This window comes from Conger conger, chromosome 14, assembly GCF_963514075.1.
Source record: "Conger conger chromosome 14, fConCon1.1, whole genome shotgun sequence".
Lineage (NCBI taxonomy): Eukaryota > Metazoa > Chordata > Actinopteri > Anguilliformes > Congridae > Conger > Conger conger.
Window position 1 is genome coordinate 44,789,540 of NC_083773.1, and position 21,377 is coordinate 44,810,916.

The 21,377-nt window shown below is 44.1% G+C and overlaps 1 protein-coding gene across 1 annotated transcript; it reads right to left on the reverse strand.

Annotated features, from left to right (window-relative positions):
- Positions 1-248: 248 nt before the first annotated feature.
- Positions 249-21,377, reverse strand: rdh5 (retinol dehydrogenase 5 (11-cis/9-cis)). The gene is made up of 5 exons (XM_061219378.1): positions 21,312-21,377; positions 14,438-14,762; positions 9,172-9,430; positions 3,182-3,345; positions 249-1,910 (listed from the first exon to the last, which is right to left on the reverse strand). Exons 2-5 carry the CDS (start codon positions 14,760-14,762, stop codon positions 1,687-1,689), a joined length of 972 nt encoding a protein of 323 aa, XP_061075362.1. The 5' UTR covers positions 21,312-21,377; the 3' UTR covers positions 249-1,686.

Genomic DNA, 21,377 nt, shown 5'->3' on the forward strand with positions numbered 1-21,377 from the left:
TAATAGATGGCGCTGCTTTCTATTTGTGCTGCCTGCTGGTGGGGAAAAATAAATGTATCTGAGTTTAAACGGGGGGCCATTACCTATACAATCAATTTACCGTACAATGAAGCACAGTAGCGCATGGGTTTATGGCATGGACATCGTGTGGCAGTAATTGAAGGTGAACCAGTTTGATGTGCATAACTACTTGTAAACATCCATTCCATTTGTCGTAACATTCTAATTGAATGACTTGACATGACACGTTCAAGAATGATTCGGTTTATTATGGGTGCATATATTTCACTTCATCGTAATGTGGAAACATTCAAACAGTCGCATGTATTAAGGCTCATGTGTGTTAGTCTGAAATACAATATACACTTTTAATCAGAGGTAAATACTGTTGTCCTATCATGCTTGTTTCCTGAATAAGACACCGAGACTTCTGTGACAAACCCATTCTTGTTAATGTCACGATAGTCAAACAAAGCAGCATATAATGAGAAAACGGAAACACTTTCAAAAGTTTTGTGTGGAAGGTAGGAACGTCCTGTTATGTAAATGGCATACAGGACTGCCACTATGCATGTTTATCTTTAAAACTTGACCATTCTTAGAAAAATATCATTAATGTTGCTGCCCTGCCCTTTATTTCTGAGTGTCGTCCCCACTTCCAACGTCCCGTCTCTTCTCACCTCAAAATAATTACGCTGTAGGGGGAGAAAACGTGTATTACAGGCCTGTGCGCCTCATTTGCGTGGTGATTCGTCTATTGAAATCGTGTTCATTTCCTTGAACAACTGGGGATATTTCCACTAAGCGCGTAGGAGATGCAGAAATCAGTGCCACTAGAGCAGAATAAATATTGGTTTCGCTAGTAATAGACTTGTTTTGAACATATGTTTAGGATCGGTTAGATACTGTGGGCGTTTTCGCGGTTATGTTTGAGCAACTGTGAAATTCTTTAGTAATCAAAAAAGTATTCTATTGGCAATTAACAGGGTGTGTGTAGGTTTTGTCAGAGGAACGCTATATTTGTCAGTTTAAGTTTTTGTCATTGACCAGTCTAGCGCTTGGAACCGTACTTCCCTCCCGGGTTTTCAGCGCAGTTGCCCCTGGTTATGATGAGCACTTTATTGTAGGTTGCTCTGGATTAGCGCACCTGACTGTAATGTAATGGGATGTATAATATGGGAACATGGGCTGCATGTATACAGTTTGCTCATGGACATACAGGCACGTGATATAAGGAACTCCTGCGACCTGCGGCAGCAGACTTAACGGTGACTACACCACGTCAGCTCTCTCACGAGTAGTTGTTGACTTCCCAGTGGTGTAATAAATAAATAATCTTGATAATTAATATTCGAAGTCATGTATGCACATGGCCTCTACATCCTTCGGAATACGTGCACAATATTTAAAAAAGCAGTAAGGCACACAGGGTTGTTGATGAAAAATAATTGCACAGTATTTTAAACATTAATGTAGCCCATTACTGCGCTTGTAGAACACTGTATCATTGAGCACACGCTGTAGGGAACTTGTAGTTTTGCTTTCGTTTAAAAAAGCGATAAAAATCTTGAATTTCAGAACAGATCACGGGGATATGTTTTCACAATAACAGCGGCACTTTTATGTGCATAACTGTCCCCGGTACATTGCGTGGATCTTTTTGACTTGCCGTCTTTCCCTAAACATTTAGGACACGCTACGCGCAGGGCGCGGCAGCACTAAATTGAGCGCGCAGTCCACGACCCAGGACGGGGCGTAGGAGAGGGGGATCCAGGCCAGCTTGGCGTCCCAGCCGGCGCTGTAGCGGGTTCGCGGGTGGAGGGCGGTGAGGGCGTGCTCCATGCAGCCGGTGACCTTGCTGAGATCAGAGTCGCACAGCAGGTTTAGGAGGAAGCGCTGCACCTTGATGTCTGCATTCGATGTTCAACAGATCAGCAGCACGAGACGAGATGCAGCAGAGGGCCAGAAGGTGGAAGGGAGATAAGTATATTGGCATTAACCACTGCAATCATGCATTTTCAACTGTGTCATAAAATACCTACACTCAGTGAGCACTTTATTAGGTATTTATTTAAGTGTTCTGTGGCCCTTCTCCTCTGACCTTGCTCATTAGCAACACATTTCTGTCCACAGAACTGCTGCTCACTGGATGTTTTTTTGTTTTTCACGCCATTTTCTGCAAACTGTAGAGACAGTTGTGCATGAAAATCCCAGGAGATCTGGCACCAACAATCATACCACAGTCAAAATCACTAAGATCACATTTTTTCCCCATTCTGATGGTTGATGTGAACATTAACTGAAGCTCCTGACCCGTATCTGCATGCTTTTATGCATTGCACTGCCACATGGCTGATTAGATCATTGCATTAATAAATAGGTGTACAGGTGTTCCTAATAAAGTGCTCAGTGTAAAAAAGAAGAAGGTATATTTCTTTCAAGTATGACATTCCAGAGACTAAACCCATAATATATTAAACTGCAATAATAGTATGTTATATACAGGCTTTATGGAAAATATGATGAATATACTGTATATAGCAACTTTTTTATACTCATAAATGTCTTGATTGAAGACCTTTCATGAGTTCATTAGTTGAATGAGTTTAATGGTGCTGGACTAAAACATTAGTCTGAACCCACAGGGCCCGTATGGAGTGGGCACCCCTGCTTCAGATGGAGCTGTATGAAGCAGAGCAGTGTATGAAGCAGAGCAGTGTATGAAGCAGTGCGGTGTATGAAGCAGTGCGGTGTGTGAAGCAGTGCGGTGTATGAAGCAGTGCGGTGTATGAAGCAGTGCGGTGTATGAAGCAGTGCGATGGTGTATGAAGCAGTGCGACGGTGTATGAAGCAGTGCGGTGTATGAAGCAGTGCAACGGTGTATGAAGCAGTGCGATGTATGAAGCAGTGCGGTGTATGAAGCAGTGCGGTGTGTGAAGCAGTGCGGTGTATGAAGCAGTGCGATGGTGTATGAAGCAGTGCGGTGTATGAAGCAGTGCGGTGTATGAAGCAGTGCGATGGTGTATGAAGCAGTGCGACGGTGTATGAAGCAGTGCGGTGTATGAAGCAGTGCAACGGTGTATGAAGCAGTGCGACGGTGTATGAAGCAGTGCGGTGTGTGAAGCAGTGCAACGGTGTATGAAGCAGTGCGGTGTATGAAGCAGTGCGACGGTGTGCTCACAGTTATGGAAGTATCGCTCTCCATAGCTGTCGCGCACGGCCGGGGTGAGCTGATCCCACAGCCTCCGCAGCTCCCGCTCCAGCGACTCCAGGTTGGTCACGGCCGTCTTGAAGAAGCCTGGCTCGATGATGCACACCTTCACCCCAAAGTAGTGGATGTCCCTCCTAGCAAAACAGATTTACTCTTATTCCCTCCTCGCTTCCCCATCTCTCTAGAATGCACTCTGGCCTTGGCAAGCAGCACTTCTAATTAGCCTGGGGACAACACTTACTGTAGCGGCAATAGACCACGCCAGGGGTGTGCCAGCTTACGCAGATTCAGAATCTAAGATGGCGGTTCAGGGGCCGGATACCTCTCTGAGCTGCACAGCACTGGCAGGCTTATAGAGAGAACAATGGTGCCCAAGGGACATTCTGTTCCTATTCTCTAAGATAAGGTGAAACTCTGTTCCCTACTGGCTGTACACAGTTTCCAGCCTTTCACATTTGATTATGGTGTTTGTGTTACAGCTGGTGTTGGTGCCTTGACATTATCCATGTTGCATTTTTTCCTCTCTTGTTTACACAATCTGCTTCGTCTAAACACAATTCCCATCAAGCACTTCAGCAACACATCAGGAAGATCATGATAGTCTCTGAATGAGCTGTTGGAGCCGGAGGTGCAACACATCAGGAAGATCATGATAGTCTCTGAATGAGCTGTTGGAGCTGGAGGTGCAACACATCAGGAAGATCATGATAGTCTCTGAATGAGCTGTTGGAGCCGGAGGTGCAACACATCCGGAAGATCATGATAGTCTCTGAATGAGCTGTTGGAGCTGGAGGTGCAACACATCAGGAAGATCATGATAGTCTCTGCAATGAGCTGTTGGAGCCGGAGGTCAGGGAAGCATGGATTGGCTGCTTATACTCCTGATCTAATAGGCAGGAGCATCATACAAATGAATCATGCAAATATTTTCACTGGAATCTTAACAGGAGCAGGGTTGTCACCAAACTCAGAGTAAACATGCAGAAAATGTGTGAGATTAGGTGAGTTAATACCAGATGAGGGTTAGTTGTACTAATAGTTCTGCTGTGCTTTGTCCTACTATGTAAAACCACAGCAAAGCAGGGGCATAACCAGGACCTAAAAATACCAAGGTCCTAAATTAATTGCATCTGGATGTTCTCAGTGTTGAATGAAATTAAATACTGGCTTTGGAAATGGACATGAACAAATACAGAGGTCATGACCAGAGTGTCCTCAATGGTACAGTATATAGGGCCCTGAGTGAGTGAGTACATTTTATTTTGCATATTAGTGTCAGTATGTGTATCTGTACAATGCAAGCAATGTATGTCTAAAGTGTTTTAGTCTTGTAATAAGTTAAATAGTCTTATATTTGTCTCTCAAGTAGAAGAGTTTTGCTTGTTTTAACTTAATGTAAAGTGAAACTTTCTCACCCAATTGGCAAATCTTGAAATCAGTCAAACTGTCTTACCCCATTTTGTCTTATTTATCATGAATGTTAAATAAATAAGGTTTAAAACATCAATAGAAAACTAAAAAAGTACTTGTTGAAATTGACTTATTTTCTATTAGTGTTTGTAGATAACAAGTGTTGTAGGTTTTTGCAGTGTATTAGTGTTTGTAGATAATGAGTGCTGTAGGTTTTTGCAGTGTATTAGTGTTTGTAGATAATGAGTGGTGTTGTCATGGTTCTTGGCTCAACTAAATAATTTCCAGTCTCTACCTTTTTGAGCATCTAGAGCAGGGGTCACCAACCTTTTTGAAACTGAGAGCTACTTCATGGGTACTGAGTCATACTAAGGGCTACCAGTTTGTTTTGTCACGCGCACAATACTGACCTTTGAACTAGAGTAGGTCAGAGTTCAAGTAAACTTATCTGAACTTCTACACTATCTAAACTAAATGTATAATAAACATATTTTTAAGATATTGTCATTTTTAAATTATATAAATGCAAGTGTGATTAAAAAAAATTGCAACAGAATAAAATTACATTTTAGATGCAGCTCACTAGTGAGCTATTTTTAGAACAGGCCTGCGGGGACTCATGTGGTCCTTGGGGGCGACCTGGTACCCTGATCTAGAGGGTGCCCTCGTCGCATCTCTGCCTATTTGGTTATGAATTTCACTTTGGCAATGAATGGCGCTCTGGTAATCAATTCCCCACGATGTGGTTGGATTGCCCATGAAGGTCAGCTGCGTGTCTTTCTATTTAAGCCCCATTTCTCATTTAATCAGGCCTTGTTTGTTGCATTCCCCATTGCACATTATTTATTAGATTTTTCATTTGTGCAGTATGTGAGGTGTGACTGACGATTCTCATTTACTTGTTGTGACGGAGTCTATGGGAGCTAAACGCACACAGCCATTCTCCGTCACCTTAGGGTAGTGAGGGCAGTCTGTCACACCTTCACTTTCACCTTTTATTTGGTGCACAAATGTTAGACACAAGATAGTTGGAAGACAGGATTCTTCTGGGAATTTGAGACCCCGTTAGCAGCTTCTTACTGTCCAGGCCAAGTGTTAGAGTTTTGAGATGATTGCACCTTATTCTGCAAGCTTGCTCTCATTGGCTGTTCGTCCACATTATTTCCGCCTAAAAGCTACCTTTAGGAAGGAAGGAGCTTTAGGCTGAGTTAAAGTGGACCCAGGAGTACTGAGACCTGGTAATTAAGACTGGCTCAGACTGGGATAAGATGATATTCCCTCTATTTGTAGGTGGAAATTATTCTTGGGGTTATTGTGTATCTGTTTCCTGTAGTGTGCGGTTTCCAAGTTTGGCAGCCGCCTGACGTTTACTTTAGTATAGCGAGGTGTTTCTTTTTTTCACTTTCTTAATGCATTATTTTCATAATTGTTGTTGTCTTTGTCTGTCATTGTATATACAGCACTAAGTCTCAATTTGCCACTGTCGTAGGTAACATCGGTATTAGAGAGACCCCTCCGCACCCTCGATAGTCTGGAGATCTTCGACGGAGATCCCCCTTGGCGGATTGTGTTGTTGAGTTACTTCCGCATAAGCCTTTTGGCCGAGGTTTTTATGCTTTTCATTCCCTTCTTAGTGGATGTTTGTTTCTACGTATTACACTAAGAATATATATGCGAGTTTGGAGTTATCGTGCCTGCCAGTATGTGCACACTGTGCGAAGCTCCGAATGCCCAGAGTTCTATATTGGAGATCTTCATGGCTGTTCATGTATTTATGAAAAAAGTATATTGGTTAGTAGTGCGTTGAGTTCACCGAGATGAAAAGCATGGTGGTGGGAGACCACCCAGGGTGCTGAGTGATAACCTTTGGAGCCTTAGGTACATTTAGTTGGCACATTTGTAAGTCTCCTACACTGAGTATGTAGAGTTGTGTTCAGGAAAATAGCAGTACAACATCAGTAACCTGATGAACCATTGTTGTTAGTAGTAGTGATATTTCTGCATGGCAAATAATTTACTTGTAGATGTAGTAGTGTAATAGAAAAACAACAGACCCAACTGTCATGACATGCACACTACTTGAGTAATTGACTCAGTAGGTGCTTGTTCAAAATAATAGCAGTGTGGAGTTTCATTAGAGAATTCATTCATTCTGTGAAAAAACTGGTGTCATTAATTGTCCTTTATTAAGGAAGAAGGGAAGCAAATGTTTCACATATTGTTATTGTTATGGGGCGACATGGCTCAGGCAGTAAGAGCAGTCGTCTGGCAGTCGGAGGGTTGCTGGTTCGATCCCCCGCCTGGGCTGTGTCGAAGACACCTAACCCCCAAGTGCTCCTGACGAGCTGGTCGGCGCCTTGCATGGCAGCCAATTGCCTTCGGTGTGTGAGTGTGTGTATGAATGGATGAATGAGAAGCATCAATTGTACAGTGCTTTGGATAAAGGCGCTATATAAATGCCAACCATTTACCATTTGTTATAAAGTATATTTCCTTCTGAATTGCTAAGTAAAATGGGCCATTCCAAACATTGTTCAGAGGAACAACATCATTTGATTAAAAAGTTGATTGGAGAGGGGAAAACGTATAAATTCCGTGGACTGATTGAGTAAAATTGTTCTTTTCAGGTCCAGTGGTCAGCGACAGTATGTCAGACAACCCCGGGTACTGAATTCAAGCCACAGTACACTGTGAAGACATGGTGGTGCAAAAATCATGGTCTGGGGATGTTTTTCTTACTACGGTGTTGGGTTCGTATACCAGGGATCGTGGATCAGTTTGAATACATCAAAATACTTGAAGAGATTATGTTGCCATATGCCGAAGAGGAAATGCCCCTGAAATGGGTGTTTCAACAAGACAACGACCCCAAACACATGAGTAAGCGAGCAACATCTTGGTTCCAGACAAAAAGGATTGAGGTAATGGAGCGGCCAGCTCAATCCCCTGACCTCAACCCCATTGAAAACTTGTGGGGTGACATTAAAAATGCAGTTTCTGAAGCAAAACCCAAAAAATCACAAGAACTGTGGAATGTAGTTAATTCATCCTGGGCTGAAATACCTGTTTCTAGGTGCCAGTAGTTGGTTGATTCGATGCAACGCAGATGCGCAGCAGTTATTATTTTGTTTTACATTTTTGTAATTTGGCAGACGCCTTTAATCCAAAGCGATTTACAAGTGCATAGGTTCTACCACAAGTCAAAGCATCACATCCAGAACTAGGAAAATACACATGGAATGCTGTTCTAAACATAGTCGTCATCATAAGTGCAAATTATTTTTTTTTTTTCGGGGGGGTTAGACAAGGATAGGGATATCAGAAAGGAGGGGCGGGGGAAATCAGGAGGGAGGACTGGGGCAAGTCATTCCACCACTGAGGAACCAGAACGGAAAACAGGCGTGAACGTGCAGCTCGACCACCAGGTGCACGTAGAGAGGGAACCATAAGGCGTCCAGAGCTGGCAGACCGGAGTGGTCTAGCTGGGGAGTTATGATTATGCAACTAAATATTAGTTCAGTAATTTAAAGTTAAATGTTGAAACATTTCTTCAGTTTATACAGTAGAGTGAAGAGTGTTTGAAGAGAAAAATGTCGACACTGCCATTAATATTCCTTTTCTTTGCTTCCTGTAAAAGAATAACGCAGACTTGATAAAATTTGCTAATGCTTTGATTTGGAATTGAATGTTTAATGTTTCCACTACATTTGAAAAATTGAACTAAAAGCTATTAAAAAAATTTGCACTTTATTCACTTTTTTTAACGCACTGCTATTTATCTGAACACAACTGTACACTTCCTACCCTGTTCTTAGGATTCCTGCTTCGCCAGTGGAACTAGGGGTGTTAATTTGTTTTCTGTATTCCCGGCAATGCAGGGTTAAGGGCCTTGCTCAAGGGCCCAACGGCTGTGCGGATCTTATAGTGGCTACACCGGGATTAGAACCACTGCCACCTCCTCTGGGGTGCTTCCCTTGTCTCTAGGGAGGCCCCCCAGAAAATATCAGTGGTTATCTCATGTCTTGTGAGTGACTTTTAGAACCCAACTTTGTGGCGTTTGGTCCTCTGACGCCGCTCCCTTCCAGCTGCAGGTCTTTGCAGTGTATCAGTGTTTATCTGTTCTACCTGCAGTGAGACCATGAAGGCCTCTGTTTCCTCAATGTGTTCTGTTTTGTTTGTTTGCTAATTCTTAATAAAAACTTGAGTGTGTTGAACAACTGAGTGGTTTATGGGAGAATAATCTTAGAACTTGTGACAAGGTTTTTGCATTGTGTTAGTGTTTGTAGATAATAAATACTGTTGGTTTTTGCTGGGTGAGTTTGTAGGTAAGTGGTGTTGGTTTTTGCTGGGTGAGTTTGTGGGTAAGTGTTGTTGGTTTTTGCTGGGTGAGTTTGTGGGTAAGTGTTGTTGGTTTTTGCTGGGTGGGTTTGTGGGTAAGTGTTGTTGGTTTTTGCTGGGTGGGTTTGTGGGTAAGTGTTGTTGGTTTTTGCTGGGTGAGTTTGTGGGTAAGTGTTGTTGGTTTTTGCTGGGTGAGGCCAGGTAAGTGGTACCTGAGGCAGTCGGAGAAGGCCTCCACGGCGAACTTGGAGATGCAGTAGCCGCCACCATTGGCAGCGACGCGGCCGAGCACAGACGCCACGTTCACCACGCGCCCCTGGCCCTTCTTCAGCAGCGGCAGGAACGCCAGCGTGGTCCCTATCACGCCCGACATGTTCACACGTAGCGTGCTCTCGAAGTCTGACGCCCGCATCCACTCCGTGGGGCCCATGGGCAGGGACCGGCCCGCGTTGTTCACCAGGCCCCAGAGCCCTGAGGAGAGGGGAGAGACACCATTTTACACAACACAACACAGCCCTGAGGAGAGCCACCATTTTACACAACACGACACAGCCCTGAGGAGAGCCACCATTTTACAAAACACAACACAGCCCTGAGGAGAGCCACCATTTTACACAACACAACACAGCCCTGAGGAGAGCCACCATTTTACACAACACAACACAGCCCTGAGGAGAGCCACCATTTTACACAACACAACACAGCCCTGAGAGCCACCATTTTACAAAACACAACACAGCCCTGAGGAGAGCCACCATTTTACACAACACAACACAGCCCTGAGGAGAGCCACCATTTTACACAACACAACACAGCCCTGAGGAGAGCCACCATTTTACAAAACACAACACAGCCCTGAGGAGAGCCACCATTTTACACAGCACAACACAGCCCTGAGGAGAGCCACCATTTTACACAGCACAACACAGCCCTGAGGAGAGCCACCATTTTACACAGCACAACACAGCCCTGAGGAGAGCCACCATTTTACACAACACAGCCCTGAGGAGAGCCACCATTTTACACAACACAGCCCTGAGGAAAGCCACCATTTTACACAACACAACACAGCCCTGAGGAGAGCCACCATTTTACACAACACAGCCCTGAGAGCCACCATTTTACACAGCACAACACAGCCCTGAGGAGAGCCACCATTTTACACAACACAACACAGCCCTGAGAGCCACCATCTTACACAACACAGCCCTGAGGAGAGCCACCATTTTACACAACACAACACAGCCCTGAGGAGAGCCACCATTTTACACAACACAGCCCTGAGGAGAGCCACCATTTTACACAGCACAACACAGCCCTGAGGAGAGCCACCATTTTACACAGCACAACACAGCCCTGAGGAGAGCCACCATTTTACACAACACAGCCCTGAGGAGAGCCACCATTTTACACAACACAGCCCTGAGAGCCACCATTTTACACAGCACAACACAGCCCTGAGGAGAGCCACCATTTTACACAACACAACACAGCCCTGAGAGCCACCATCTTACACAACACAGCCCTGAGGAGAGCCACCATTTTACACAACACAACACAGCCCTGAGGAGAGCCACCATTTTACACAACACAGCCCTGAGGAGAGCCACCATTTTACACAGCACAACACAGCCCTGAGGAGAGCCACCATTTTACACAACACAGCCCTGAGGAGAGCCACCATTTTACACAACACAACACAGCCCTGAGAGCCACCATCTTACACAACACAGCCCTGAGGAGAGCCACCATTTTACACAACACAACACAGCCCTGAGGAGAACCACCATTTTACACAACACAACACAGCCCTGAGGGGAACAATCCACAAAATAACCCATAATATCAGTTGTGCAAAAAATATTACTCTAAATTATAATGCAGATAATCCTTAATTATTTTACATTTTATGGCTTTTAAAAAACTCAACAGAGCTACACAATTTCAACTCGTCTCTAAGACCATTCCATAGTTTTACTCCCAAAACTGAAACACTGAAATATTTTACATTGGTTCTCACTTTACATGTTTCAAAGATACACAACCCTCTTAAATTATAATTTCCTTCTCTTGATTTGAAAATCGTTGAATACAAACTGGAAGGCTTTTTCTCCTAGCTCAAAAAAGTATTTCCAATGTTCTTAAATACACAATATAAAAATGTTTTAAGGCATAGGACCTTATGAATAATAGATTAGTCGATTCACAGTGAATGGTTGGCATTTATATAGCGCCTTTATCCAAAGCGCTTCTCATTCACCCATTCATACACACACACTCACACCAACAGCAATTGGCTGCCATGCAAGGCACCGACCAGCTCATCAGGAGCATTTAGGGGTTAGGTGTCTTGCTCAGGGACACTTCAACACAGCCCGGGCAGGGGATCGAACCGGCAACCCTCCGACTGCCAGACGACTGCTCTTACTGCCTGAGCCATGTAAGAGCAAGAACCAGCTTTATATATTATTTATAATATTATTATTATTTATAAACATTCCCCCAGACCTCTACACGTTTGGCATTATTAATGAACTAAACAATAATGCAGACATGTCTTATTCAACAGATCCCGACTTTGTAAAGAATTGTATTTTTTGTACATCTCCTTTTCCTTTGTTCGATGTTTGAAGAATTCCCTATTTTTCTTTTTACAAGCTTTTTCCTACCATTTTATAAACCATGGTTTTCCCCTCTTTTTAGGATTTTGTCTATATGCTTTCAACGGACAATACATGGCATTACATAACATAACAAAACATAACGCAACATAACACTACATAACACAACCACAAAAACATTCAACCCAGCAATGCTCACCTTTTCCTACCACTAAACTGTACCTGTAATGCTTAGTGTACCAAAAAGCTAGATTATTATTATTATTATTATTAAATAATATGTAGCACTGTATCAAGCCTGGTCAGCGTTTCTGCCTCCACTACATGTCCTGGCTAGCTACTCCACACAGTGACCACTCTCCGTGTGAAAAAATACTTCCTAATGTCTGCGGAATTCATCCTTTGCCAATTTCCATTTGTGTGCTCTCGTTATGCTAACCGAACTAACCCTGAAGAATCTGGAGAATAGCACTGATGTTCTCCGCAAATCACACTGCATAACTCCGCAAATCACACTGCATAACTATCTGCATAAGTGAATTAACTGTAACATCCTGTACATGTGGCTTCTCCAAGGAGATGGGTTCCCCTGACTCAGTCCTGCTGGCCCTCTGGGTTCCCCTGACTCAGTCCTGCTGATCCACAGGTTCCCCTGACTCAGTCCTGCTGGCCCTCTGGGGGCCCTGACTCAGTCCTGTGGGCCCTCTGGTTCTTTGTCCATCATAATTGCACCCCTGATTCATAATCACCAAGGCTTCAGTTAATCCTCAAATCGGATTGGCTTTTCAAATCCGATCGTTTCAGGTTACGGTCCACACAATGGTACAAGTGGCTCAGGTTAGATTCCTGTGATTGGTCCAGGCTGCAAGTTTCTTTGTTTTGTGAAATGTTTTGTAAGTTGACACGTAAGGACTGAAGGTAAAGCATTTGTGAGGAGACAAAATCAGATCTTACTGGTCACACGGGGTATGTACCAGATTTAGCACCACATATGTGGCCCAAACTGGAACTAAACATACATAACTGATTCCACGTGATTATTCACATAAGACTGAAAGGAAAAGATCACATGTACACTCAGTGACCACTTTATTAGGTAGACCTGTACACCAACTCGTTAGTTCAAACATCTAAGCAGCCAATCACAGGGCAGGAACTGAATGCATAAAAACATGGCGATGTGGTCTTGAGGTTCAGTTGTTCTTCAGAGCAAACGTCGGTTTTGGGAAGATATATGGTGTGAATGTGGGGGGGGGAAGTGAATATAACTGGAACATTTATTCTTTGTGGCATATGCAGCTATTTCCTTCCCTCCATATCTCCCTCTCTATCTTGACCTCTCCCTCATAACAAGGGGAAAATGTTGTTTTTGTCTGTTTGTTTTGGTTTGTAATCAATTTCTAAGTTCTGTATTGGCATGAGAAACATAAACACTTGTGTTGGCCAAGCAGAGGTTACATAATGTAGTATGTGCAACACAATATGGATACTAGATTAGGGATTGGTAAAACAAAATGGCTAGAACAAAAATAAGAGCAAGTGATGTTTGGTGTGTGAGTGTGTGTGTTGTATGCGTGTACACTTGTATACAATATGCGATGGGTCCATATGTATATGCATATATCTGTGTGTGTGGGTGCGTGTTTGTGTGTGTGTGTGAGTGTCATTCCTAATAAACAACATAATTTCAACTGTGTGGCAATTTGATTGATCGTAGTTAGGCATGCTAATTTAGGTTGGTAGTTTTGTTCTCTGAATGCTTGGTGCAAGTGCCTTGAATAGCTTGTTTCCCCTCTCTCCATTACGTTCTCTCTCACTCTCTTTTTGTCAGTTTCTGCTTTTGTTTGTTCTCTATTAAATGGCCTGTGATTGTTTGTAGTATCACAACAAAGGTGGGTTACATTACATTACACTTATTTAGCTGATGCTTTTATCCAAAGCGACTTACAATTGATCAGACTAAGCAGGGGCCAATACCTCCTGGAGTAATGTGGGGTTAAGGGCCTTGCTCAAGGGTCCAACAGCTGTGTGGATCTTATCGTGGCTACACCGGGGCTTGAACCACCAACCATCCTGGTCCCAGTCATGTACCTTAACCACTAGGCTACAGGCTGCCACTAACTTAAACTCATATTCTAACTCCCCTCTCTCTCCCTCCCCCCTCTCTCTGCCTCTCTCTCTCTCTCTCTCTCTCTCTCTCTCTCTCTCTCTCTCTCTCTCCCTCTCTCTCAATTCAGTTCAATTCAAGAATGCTTTATTGGCATAACTGTAATCCTAGCAATATTGCTAAAGCAGGGAGTAACATAACATAACATATAAAATAACATAACATAACATCCAGATAGTTATAAACACAATCACTATAGGTAATACATTGTTGATAATACTCTCTCTCCCACTCTCTCTCTCTCCCACTCCCTCCCTCTCTCTCTCTGCCTCCCTCCCTCCCTCTCTCTCTCCCTCCCACTCCCTCCCTCCATCTCTCTCTCCCTCCCTCTCTCCCTCCCTCCCTCCCTCCCTCTCTCCCTCCCTCCCTCCCACTCCCTCCCTCCCTCTCTCCCTCCCTCTCTCCCTCCCACTCCCTCCCTCCCTCCCTCTCTCTCCCTCCCTCTCTCCCTCCCACTCCCTCCCTCCATCTCTCTCTCCCTCCCTCCCTCCCACTCCCTCCCTCTCTCCCTCCCTCTCTCTCTCCCTCCCACTCCCTCCCTCCATCTCTCTCTCCCTCCCTCCCTCCCACTCCCTCCCTCCCTCCCTCTCTCCCTCTCTCCATCCCACTCCCTCCCTCCCTCTCTCCCTCCCTCCCTCCCACACCCTCCCTCTCTCCCTCTCTCTCTCTCTCTCCCTCCCTCTCTCTCACCTCTGTCCCCGGTCTGGGTCTGGGCCCACTCCACGGCGCTCTGGATGCTGGAGGGGTCGGTGACGTCCAGCAGGGTGGTTTTGAGCTTGGCCCCTGTGGACCTGCGGACGTCCTGGGCGCCGTGCTCCGTCAGACAGGCCGCCAGCACGTGGAAGCCACGGCGCTCCAGCCTCTTACACAGCAGGTTCCCGAAGCCCGAGTCGCAGCCGGTGATGAAGACGTACTTCTCCCCCAGGGAGGGAGCCTGCAGGCTGTCTCTCCACAGCCAGACCAGGAAACACAGCACCGGCAGAGCCCACAGCACATACTGACACACGTCCTCCATCTGCACAGGGAGAGAGAGAAGGGCTGAGTGTGTGTGTGAGTGTGTGTGTGTGTGTGTGAAACACAGCACAGGCAAGGCCCACAGCACATACTGACACACGTCCTCCATCTGCACAGGGAGAGAGAGAAGGGCTGAGTGTGTGTGTGTGTGTGTGTGTGTGTGTGTGAGTGTGTGTGTGTGTGTGTGTGTGTGTGTGTGTGTGTGTGTGTGAAACACAGCACAGGCAAGGCCCACAGCACATACTGACACACGTCCTCCATCTGCACAGGGAGAGAGAGAAGGGCTGAGAGTGTGTGTGTGTGTGTGTGAGTGTGTGTGTGTGTGTGTGTGTGTGTGTGTGTGTGTGTGTGTGTGTGAGTGTGTGTGTGTGTGTGTGTGTGTGTGTGTGTGTGTGTGTGTGTGTGCGTGAGTGTGTGTGTGTGTGTGGATGTGTGTGTGTGTGTGTGTGTGTGAATTTTGCTTAAATCCTATTATTAATATTACTATTATTGGCAATGGTCTCACTTTACAATGAGGCTACATGAATTGGCATTATGAAATGTAGTTGCGAACATGAATTAATGATTGATGTGGTACAACAGAGTAAAAGGCATCAGTAGGATCACTAATCAAGAAAATCCAATAATCCATCAAGGATGATCAGAGGAGAAGAACAACAAACAACCACCCCCAAATGCAAGAATACAACTGTTAACTAAATCCACACACACGACTGCTTATCATCATGCTAACAGACTTAGATAGAAACCTTTATTGCAGGGAAGTCCCACTGAGACTAAGGTCTCTAAGGAGCCCTGATTACAATGAAACATTTATAGTGACAGTTTTATAAAAATAATTTTTACGCCACACAAAATGTAGGGATAAAATAAATAAACTTTGCACCGTCCATTGATTAAACTCCACACTCACTGTCTATAAGAGAGAGACCTACACACCAGCAGGGTTAAACTCCACACTCACTATAGTAGAGAAACCTACAGACCAGCAGGGTTAAACTCCACACTCACTATAAGAGAGAGACCTACAGACCAGCAGGGTTAAACTCCACACTCACTATAAGAGAGAGACCTACAGACCAGCAGGGTTAAACTCCACACTCACTGTCTATAAGAGAGAGACCTACAGACCAGCAGGGTTAAACTCCACACTCACTATAAGAGAGAGACCTACAGACCAGCAGGGTTAAACTCCACAATCACTATAAGAGAGAGACCTACAGACCAGCAGGGTTAAACTCCACACTCACTATAAGAGAGAGACCTACAGACCAGCAGGGTTAAACTCCACACTCACTGTCTATAAGAGAGAGACCTACAGACCAGCAGGGTTAAACTCCACACTCACTATAAGAGAGAGACCTACAGACCAGCAGGGTTAAACTCCACACTCACTATAAGAGAGAGACCTACAGACCAGCAGGGTTAAACTCCACACTCACTGTCTATAAGAGAGAGACCTACAGACCAGCAGGGTTAAACTCCACACTCACTATAAGAGAGAGACCTACAGACCAGCAGGGTTAAACTCCACACTCACTATAAGAGAGAGACCTACAGACCAGCAGGGTTAAACTCCACACTCACTATAAGAGAGAGACCTACAGACCAGCAGGGTTAAACTCCACACTCACTATAAGAGAGAGACCTACAGACCAGCAGGGTTAAACTCCACACTCACTATAAGAGAGAGACCTACAGACCAGCAGGGTTAAACTCCACACTCACTATAAGAGAGAGACCTACAGACCAGCAGGGTTAAACTCCATACTCACTATAAGAGAGAGACCTACAGACCAGCAGGGTTTAACTCCACACTCACTATAGGAGAGAGACCTACAGACCAGCAGGGTTAAAATCTACACTCACTATAAGAGAGAGACCTACAGACCAGCAGGGTTAAACTCCACACTCACTATGAGAGAGAGACCTACAGACCAGCAGGGTTTAACTCCACACTCACTATAGGAGAGAGACCTACAGACCAGCAGGGTTAAAATCTACACTCACTATAAGAGAGAGACCTACAGACCAGCAGGGTTAAACTCCACACTCACTATAAGAGAGAGACCTACAGACCAGCAGGGTTAAACTCCACACTCACTGTCTATAAGAGAGAGACCTACAGACCAGCAGGGTTAAACTCCACACTCACTATAAGAGAGAGACCTACAGACCAGCAGGGTTAAACTCCACACTCACTGTCTATAAGAGAGAGACCTACAGACCAGCAGGGTTAAACTCCACACTCACTATAAGAGAGGGACCTACAGACCAGCAGGGTTAAACTCCACACTCACTGTCTATAAGAGAGAGACCTACAGACCAGCAGGGTTAAACTCCACACTCACTATAAGAGAGAGACCTACAGACCAGCAGGGTTAAACTCCACACTCACTGTCTATAAGAGAGAGACCTACAGACCAGCAGGGTTAAACTCCACACTCACTATAAGAGAGAGACCTACAGACCAGCAGGGTTAAACTCCACACTCACTATAAGAGAGAGACCTACAGACCAGCAGGGTTAAACTCCACACTCACTATAAGAGAGAGACCTACAGACCAGCAGGGTTAAACTCCACACTCACTGTCTATAAGAGAGAGACCTACAGACCAGCAGGGTTAAACTCCACACTCACTATAAGAGAGAGACCTACAGACCAGCAGGGTTAAACTCCACACTCACTATAAGAGAGAGACCTACAGACCAGCAGGGTTAAACTCCACACTCACTATAAGAGAGAGACCTACAGACCAGCAGGGTTAAACTCCACACTCACTATAAGAGAGAGACCTACAGACCAGCAGGGTTAAACTCCACACGCACTATAAGAGAGAGACCTACAGACCAGCAGGGTTAAACTCCACACTCACTATAAGAGAGAGACCTACAGACCAGCAGGGTTAAACTCCACACTCACTATAAGAGAGAGACCTACAGACCAGCAGGGTTAAACTCCACACTCACTGTCTATAAGAGAGAGACCTACAGACCAGCAGGGTTAAACTCCACACTCACTATAAGAGAGAGACCTACAGACCAGCAGGGTTAAACTCCACACTCACTATAAGAGAGAGACCTACAGACCAGCAGGGTTAAACTCCACACTCACTGTCTATAAGAGAGAGACCTACAGACCAGCAGGGTTAAACTCCACACTCACTATAAGAGAGAGACCTACAGACCAGCAGGGTTAAACTCCACACTCACTATAAGAGAGAGACCTACAGACCAGCAGGGTTAAACTCCACACTCACTGTCTATAAGAGAGAGACCTACAGACCAGCAGGGTTAAACTCCACACTCACTATAAGAGAGAGACCTACAGACCAGCAGGGTTAAACTCCACACTCACTATAAGAGAGAGACCTACAGACCAGCAGGGTTAAACTCCACACTCACTATAAGAGAGAGACCTACAGACCAGCAGGGTTAAACTCCATACTCACTATAAGAGAGAGACCTACAGACCAGCAGGGTTTAACTCCACACTCACTATAGGAGAGAGACCTACAGACCAGCAGGGTTAAAATCTACACTCACTATAAGAGAGAGACCTACAGACCAGCAGGGTTAAACTCCACACTCACTATGAGAGAGAGACCTACAGACCAGCAGGGTTAAACTCCATACTCACTATAAGAGAGAAACCTACAGACCAGCAGGGTTAAACGCCACACTCACTATAAGAGAGAAACCTACAGACCAGCAGGGTTAAACTCCACACTCACTATAAGAGAGAGACCTACAGACCAGCAGGGTTAAACTCCACACGCACTATAAGAGAGAGACCTACAGACCAGCAGGGTTAAACTCCACACTCACTATAAGAGAGAGACCTACAGACCAGCAGGGTTAAACTCCACACTCACTATAAGACAGAAACCCACAGACCAGTTTGTTGCAAACTACATTAGTTATTGCAATTTCTTGTAACATCGTTGACGTGTGTTACCTTATTAGTAGTATTAATGCAGTGCAGGTTGTAGAAATGATACTCAGTCTTGGAGTATCTATGTGGGGCTCAGATCACTGTTCTCACTAACAACTTCAGACATTTATAACCTATTTTCATAGCATGGATTTCCTGGACAGGATTCCATAGACCCTATCTCATTCCTGCATCTTCTTCCACGGAATCCATAGGTTGGAATAAGAATGGAATAAGGCTGACGGATAGTTGAAAAGGACAAAATGGACTCCACACAGATTAAACCTTGTATCCTGTAGGCCAGCCTCACCTGTTTTTTTTTTTTTTTTGCTTCACTGTCGGCACATTACGTACCGCATTTTTCAACCTATGATGATGTAAAACAAGGACATGAAACCGGATAAACCAGAAGATAATATTATTTACATGAGGGTAACATTGTTTACTCCAATAATTGTTCATTAAACAGTGCTGTGTTTGTCTGTGGTGATTTTTTTCTGACGTAGCGAGGAACTACAACAAATGTAACCAGATGGGAATAATTTATTTTGAGTGTGTGTGTGTGCATGTCTGCATGTGTGTGTATGTATGTCTGTGTGAGTGTGTGTGTGTCTGTGTGTGTGTGTGAGTGTGTGTGTATGTGTGTCTGCGTGAGTGAGTGTGTGTGTGTGTGTGTGTGTACTTTGTATTGCGCAAGCATAGTTTTTAGGAACCCTACGTGGGTTTGGCAATAGTTTTGTGAGCACATGAGAATTCTTTGGATAAGGCTCTTACAAGATGAAAATAACATCTGAAAGAAGTGTTTCCACAGGAAAGAGAATCAGATGCTGCTGAAGTTTAATGAGCCTCATGGCTCAACTCCTGTTAGACACAGAGATTATGACTCTGAGAACATGAGAAAGAACAAACAAACTGTGTGTGAATTCATTTTGTTTAGCATGCCAAAATCCATTTGAAGTTTTACATTATGAATAATAGAACATATCTAAATATTGATGGGTAGTTGTGTTTGCTTACAGTCGTCCTTCGTTCCGTCAGGTCAGAATAAAAAGTTGTAATCTCTGAATGATAAGTAATGACAGCACGCATATAAGTATATGCAAATACTTATAGTGAAAAATGTAGTAAAAAATCAGCTAAATTTAAGAAAAAGGATGACAATTACAAACACACATAACCATACATAAATTCACTGTCTTTGCATATTTGTGTGAGTCCACACAAACATTACATTACATTATTGGCATTTGGCAGACGCTCTTATCCAGAGCGACATACAGTTGATTAGACTAAGCAGGAGACAATCCTCCCCTGGAGCAATGCAGGGTTAAGGGCCTTGCTCAAGGGCCCAGCGGCTGTGCAGATCTTATCATGGCTACACCGGGATTAGAACCACCAACCTTGCGTGTCCCAGTCATGTACCTTAACCACTACACTACAGGTCACCCCTGTAACAGAATATGTTTCATAATATGAAACACATGTGTGTACAATCTGAACTTTCTTTAAATTCATGAAAATCAGAATACACACATTTACACTCAGTGAGCAATTTATTAGGTATACCTGTACACCAGCTTGTGACTGCAAATATTTAATCAGCCAATCATGTGGCAGCAACTAAATACATAAAAGCATGCAGATGTGGTCAAGAGGTTTAGCTGTTGTTCAGACCAAATGTCAGAATGGAGAGGAAATACGATCTAAGTTACTTTCACCCTGGAATTATTGTTGGTGCTAGACAGGGGGGATTGAGTATCTCAGAAACTGCTGATCTCCTATAATTTTGCTAGCACAACAGTTTGCAGAGAATGCTGCAAAGAACATCGAGTGAGCAGCAATTCTGTGGGCAAAAATGCCTTGTTAATGAGAAAGGTCAGTGGAAAGTTAAAGTTGACAGGAAGGTAACAATAACGCAGATAACCATGCATTACAACAGTGGTATGCAGAAGAGCATCGCTGAACACACAACAACATCAAACCTTTTAAGCAGATAAGCTACAGTAGCAGAAGAACAACAAGTCAAACAATAAGTCTAATAAATACCTACTAAAGTGCTCACTGGGTGTATATGTAGTGACAGTTTTACAAGAACATTCACCAACTCAGATACATGAGAATATGTAGACTCCTAAGTTCTTATGTCCAATGAGACAAAACACCTTGGGAGTGAGGCATAAAGCTAAATGACACTTATAATACCACAACGTCTGACATCTAACAAATACTTTTAAAGCAAAACAAACCTTAAAGTCACTTTACATGGAATTCAAGACTTGATCAAGCCAGATTTAGTTGTGAAAGTATCCTACTGTACTCTGTTCTGTGTGAATGAGAGATTTAGTTGTGAAAGTATCCTACCGTTCTCTGTTCTGTGTGAATGAGAGAGATTTAGTTGTGAAAGTATCCTACCGTTCGTTCTCTGTTCTGTGTGAATGAGAGAGATTTAGTTGTGAAAGTATCGTACTGTACTCTGTTCTGTAAGAAAGAGAGATTTAGTTGTGAAAGTATTGTACTGTACTCTGCTCTGTAAGAAAGAGAGATTTAGTTGTGAAAGTATCGTACTGTACTCTGTTCTGTAAGAAAGAGAGAGATTTAGTTGTGAAAGTATCCTACCGTTCTCTGTTCTGTGTGAACGTGCCTCTTTTCCTCCCCACTTGCACTGCTCTGTCCTGCTGCACA